This window comes from Thalia democratica, chromosome 2, assembly GCF_965202585.1.
Source record: "Thalia democratica chromosome 2, ktThaDemo2.hap1.1, whole genome shotgun sequence".
Lineage (NCBI taxonomy): Eukaryota > Metazoa > Chordata > Thaliacea > Salpida > Salpidae > Thalia > Thalia democratica.
This window is the reverse complement of record NC_139166.1, coordinates 75,875,808-75,881,443: the sequence shown is the minus strand read 5'-3', so window position 1 is coordinate 75,881,443 and position 5,636 is coordinate 75,875,808. Positions and strand designations below refer to the sequence as shown.

Genomic DNA, 5,636 nt, shown 5'->3' with positions numbered 1-5,636 from the left:
GTTTTTGACGTTTATATTATTATTTCATAAAATAATAAAAAAAAAAGCTAATATAACTAAAACCTCTATCAGTAAATTTAATTTATGTCATCGGCTATTCCTTAGTTTAGTTGCATTTAACATTTAGTTTTCATAAATAAATTTACAAGTTTTGTATAAACGATGTTCCTCTGTATCAGGGTTTACCAAAGTGGGGCCATGACAGATACTCAGCGGGCCATTAGCATCAAAGGAGCCAAAGGGGGCAATAAGGTCTTAACTAAACAGTTAAACTAGATATTTTGGAGTTGTAGATGAGGAGCTAAAATAAAAGAGGTCTTAGTTGTTTTAATGGTAGTTTTGAAACTTACACTAGATATTCTGGAGTTAATAATAAAAAAAAAATCTTAGATTCTTTAAATGGCAATTTTTTGAGTAATCTTGTTGAAGGGGGACATAGCTTTTATAATTTCTTTATTAGGGGCCTTTTTAAAAGTTTAGGAAACCATGCTCTATATATTACATTGCTGTATGGTAAGCATTAAAATATTACATTGCTGTATGGTAAGCATTAAAATAGATAAAAAAATAAGTTATTGAAAAAGTATATAGTTATTTCCCTGTTTTGAAAATTTTGAAAATGGAAGTTTCTTTACTTATTTTCTGTTAATAATTTTTAAAAAGATAACAAATAAATAAAGTTTAGTACAAAGAAAATAAGATTTATAAATTTGTTATCAGTTAAAAAGCTTAGTTTTTAGATCTTAAAAATTATTTATAGTTTTAAAACAGTTATATTGATTGATGCATTTGCCATATATATTTATTGTGTTTCTATGGTTAAACTTCTTCATTTAATACATTAATAGTTAACATATTTAGGTTTATCTTTTTATGAGCAGTAATTATGGCACCACTGTTACGTGTAAGCACAGTAAGGAAAAGATTAAGTCGTTTAAAAATTGAAGTTGGTGTAAAGGAAAAGCAAAAGTTTGAAGGTCCAAAATCGTTTCCACCAATTAAAACTAAAAAGGTAAGCTTTTAATCAGTTAAAAAAAAATCTGTAAGAAATTATTTAATTTTTTTTACGCAGTTTAGAAAAATAAGCAGATCTGGGTATTAAAACCTAAATGGCATAATTAAATGATTTATTAATGCTACGCGCGGAAATAAAATCAATTTTAGCTTCTTCACATTAAAACTAGGAAAACATTATTTGTTTATCAAATACTAGTTAAGAAGTATTCTAACAAAATACAGTCTTTTTTTAAAGTTTACCTTTATAATATTTTTCAGAAATTCATTCAGTTTGGACAAAACTTTCTTCCTGAAGGTTTCGAGGCTTATTACACTAAGAGAAGGAACTCGAAAAGAATTGATGTGTATTACGTCATTTTAAAAGACAATACTTACGTTAGGTATGTGTTTTGCATGCTTTAATAGTTCACATTTTATACAGCTTATAAACAAATTTTAAATTTTATCCAAACTTTAAACAAAGCTAATATTTCACTGAAGTTTTAGTTTCTGAATTGTTGTTATGAAACATTTTTTTACTCTATATAATTATAATGTGTAACTTAAATTGTGTTTAAAGATCATGCAATAAAGCTTATTAGTCCTGGACAAGACTTAAAAGGTATCCGCCGTGTGCGAATCGGTAACCGAAATGTTTTTTCATGCACCAGGTCCCAAAACTAAAAGCTTTGAGCGCCTTCTTTTGTCGTTCAATAAAAAATATTAAAATGAAAAAATATACAAACACCAGTTAAATATATAAGGTTTAAAAATACTCCTTTTATCTTTAAAATTAACAAAAAATTGATTTGTCTAATTATTTTATCTATTTCCAAATGATGACTATTTAAGAGGTACATCTAATTGCTACGACTTATTTTTTTATTTTATTCTTTTAATTTAAACTATTTCAGGAGCAAAAGAAGACTGCAGAAATACCTCGGTATTAATTTGTCTAATAGAAATGTTCTTTTTGAGATTAAAAGAACAAAAAAAACTTCAGAAACTTCTCAATCGTATGAAAAACGTGACTTTACAACGCTATGCAGAAAATCTCTCTTTAAACAAATTAAACAGCTAGGTAAGACTAATACTCTGTTTATATTTAGAATAAAAAAACAAGTAAATTTAATGAAATGTTTTTTTATGTTATTGCAATATAAAAAATTAAAAAGGAATAAAAAAAGTTCAAAATAACTCATTAAAAACACATAAATTTTAAATCTCAAACTACTTATTAAAAAACTTAATAACTACTAATAATAAAGTACAAAAAAATATTAAAAATGTTGTTTTTTGCTATTTAAAAAAACCTTTTTGATGATACTATGATATAAAAGATTTAGTAATAAGTATCTTACTGTACTTTAAACTTAGCAATATGTTATTGCAATTGCAAATTTAACTTATTATTAAAACTTAAAGTAATGCTTGAGTATAGTGATTTGATAAGTAACATTTTGATATTGGCTTTGAAAACACTAGTTTGATATAAAATGTTGTAAAGATACATATATATTTATTTCATTTTGTCTGATAGGTTTTACAAGTCTATTTCAATTACTAAAATAACTTTCAAATATACTTACATACGATTTTAGAAGTTTTCATAAAACAACGTGTGACTCTTGATTATTTAGGAGCTAAAGAGGCCAACAACAAGAACTGCTTAGCTCTTTTGAAGCTGAACAAAATTTTCCTGAGTGAAAGCATGTCTGGCGAAATTTGCAACTACATCGAAGGCAACCTGAAGGTGAACGTCAAAAACGCTGCAGTTTTCTACAACCTCTCACGACTTTGTAACCTTCCACGGTTGTTAACGCTGTCGTTATCCGTTATTAGTCGATGCTTTCCTATTCTTTCCGATCGCGACTTTTTAGAGTTGGGACTCGATTCAGCAGTGAAGATACTTTCAAGCAACAATTTGAATGTTGATTCTGAGTGGGAAGTGTTCAAGGCGGCGCTTTCTTGGTTAAACCACAACAACCAGCGTATCAAGCACGCAAGACAAGTGTTAAGTCACATTCGCTTTTCACTTCTACCTGATCGCACAGTAGAAGGATATATGTTAGATGAAAATTTGTCATCGACTAATGATTTTCGTCATGTTGTCAAGGAAATACTTGCAGCCCAGGAGAAAGAGAGCTGTTCATCAAAGTCTAAAGCTGCCAGCAGATTTTACAGCCATGCCGACTTTGATAATATTTTTGCTGACTATGATATAATTTTTTGTGGCGGAGAGTATTCAAACAGTGGTAATACAACAAACGATGTTCATTGTTATAATGCAGACAACAGTTTTACCACTTTACCAGCAATGACAACAAAACGCGAATCTCCAAAAATGGTGTACGTAAAATACGGCATTTATGTGTTAGGCGGATTAAATGACCGTGGGCTCGTTCAGTCTGTTGAAAAATACTCTTTAACCACAAAAACCTGGGAAACAATCACGAACATGTACGATGACCGCCACCTTTACTGCGTCACCGCTTTCATGGACAGCATATACATCATAGGGAGCAGAACTCACGACTACTGCCTTTCTTTCAATACAACAAATCAAAAGTGGAGGAAAATTTCCGAAACTCTCGAGCCGGGATTCAACAAAGCTTGCGCAGTTTTCCAGGGAAGAGTCATTGTGAGTGGAGGATTTGTGATCAACAACGACGGCAATGACGCATTGAGAAACGTTGAAGCTTATGACCAGTCCGACGATTCGTGGTCTAAGATGGCGACGTTGAATGAACCGAGAGAGCGTCACAAGATGGTGGCATTCAGCAACAAGTTGTTTTTCATTGGAGGCCAGAATTCGACTTGCGAGGTGTACGATTCTGAATGCAACAAGTGTGTAAAGGTTAAGCCCCCGGAAAGACTTTTGGATCATTTGGTTTTTCCCACCGGAGTGGTTTCAGTCGGAAACAATTTTTTTGTTTTTGGTGACAAAAAGGATGAAGTTTTGTTGTTTGACACGAAACAAAGTAAGTGGTACTACGAGAATTTTGGAGATTTGGAAAACTTATCTGGATTCAGCTGCACCAAAGTACCTCAGTTACATTGAACTTAAGTTTAAAACACTAAAATAAAACAGTTGGATTTCATAAAAATAATTTTTTGTACTACAGAATAGTCTAGTTGTCATGAAGTGCTGCAACTACTTGCATTATTCATTGTTTAAACCCTGAATATGAGAACACACTGGTGCAATGTTTCATAACAAACATAAAAAATACATATTTCAAGTGTGCAGTTAGTGCGTTTTTCTGCAGCTGATAGAAGGAACATTTGAAAAGCAGTTTTACAGAATTACTGGACATTTGAATATTTTAATTTATAATTGGATGTATTGTTTAGATATAAAGTTGATCTTTTAACTGGTTTTTAATTGCTTAAATTCTTGAGCTAGATTCAAATGTTTAGTAATTTATCAAGCCTTTAATGCTCAATAAAAGTTTTTATAAAGTTTTTAGTTAGTTGTTTTAGGTCTTTTGAAATAGATTTAAACAGTTACAAACTCTTTTATAGTTTACTACACCAGTTTGATTTATTATCAAGTTTCACAATTTTTATAAAAGTTTTAAACGTAATTTATGTTTTTAAAATATAGTGCTTGTGTTGTTTTATGATTTTTAATATAATGACACACTGCTAAAACTGTCTTGTCTAATTATATAAAGTAGTCTACAATAGCTTTAAATATTAATAGATAAATTTCACAGATATATTAGCACAACAATATTTATTGTGCCCAACTTTAATAATATAAATACAAGACTGACTGCAGAATATTCTATGCATAAGCGTGTTATAAAGTCATAGCTGTCTGCAGGAAAAGTATTATCAAAAAGGTCAGGTTGACAATCTTCCAACAGACAGTCAACAAGATTTCAGTAATATTATTATATAATAGTTTTAATAAAAACAAATTATACAGTATCCTTCTTTTTATTCTACCGACATATGTTTCTATGTGTTAACGGATTTCAACTGGGTTCTGTAAATAAACAAATACTGTAAAGAAAAAAGAAAAGAAGCTAAGGTAGGTGTATACATGTAATTAATAAAAATAATAGTAGTTAATTAAGCATTTTACCTATTATTAACCATTAACCTCTTAAATATGAACAAATTATTTATATTTTAAAGAACACATGTATACACCTACCTTAGCTTCTGTTTTTTTTTTTTTTAATTTTTTTACAGAACCCAGTTGAAATGTATTAATCCGTTAACACATAGAAACATATGTCGGTACAATAAAAGAAGTATACTGTATAATTTATTTTTATTATATATTCCAGTGAACTTGTTTCAGTAGGATTTTTTGTTAACAAGCACTTAAATTTATATTTTGAAGAGTTACAATAGCTTTAGTAATATTGTTGAAGGGGGCATAAGCTTTTTTTAATTTCTTCAAAGGATGCTATTTAAAAAAAAAAGCTTGTGAAAATCTGCTTCAGAGGTTTTACTATGCGTGGAATGGGCATTGTAAAGTTTTAGGCCATAAATACAGAAAGCCAATTTAATATCGAAAGTTAGAGTCGGGTCGGCTGCAGTTGTAAAGTTTTAGAAATTTCTTCATTCATAACAGTAAGCAAATGAGGTGAATAGATTAAACAGCAGTATGTTAAGAACATCTA

General features: G+C 29.7%; 1 protein-coding gene across 1 annotated transcript; it reads left to right on the top strand.

Annotated features, from left to right (window-relative positions):
- The first annotated feature begins 886 nt into the window (after window positions 1-886).
- LOC145828952 (kelch-like protein 26) lies at window positions 887-4,057 on the top strand. Its single transcript, XM_082936696.1, has 4 exons — window positions 887-1,012; window positions 1,276-1,397; window positions 1,911-1,939; window positions 2,598-4,057. Exons 1-4 carry the CDS (start codon window positions 887-889, stop codon window positions 4,055-4,057), a joined length of 1,737 nt encoding a protein of 578 aa, XP_082792822.1.
- The last annotated feature ends 1,579 nt before the right edge of the window (window positions 4,058-5,636 follow it).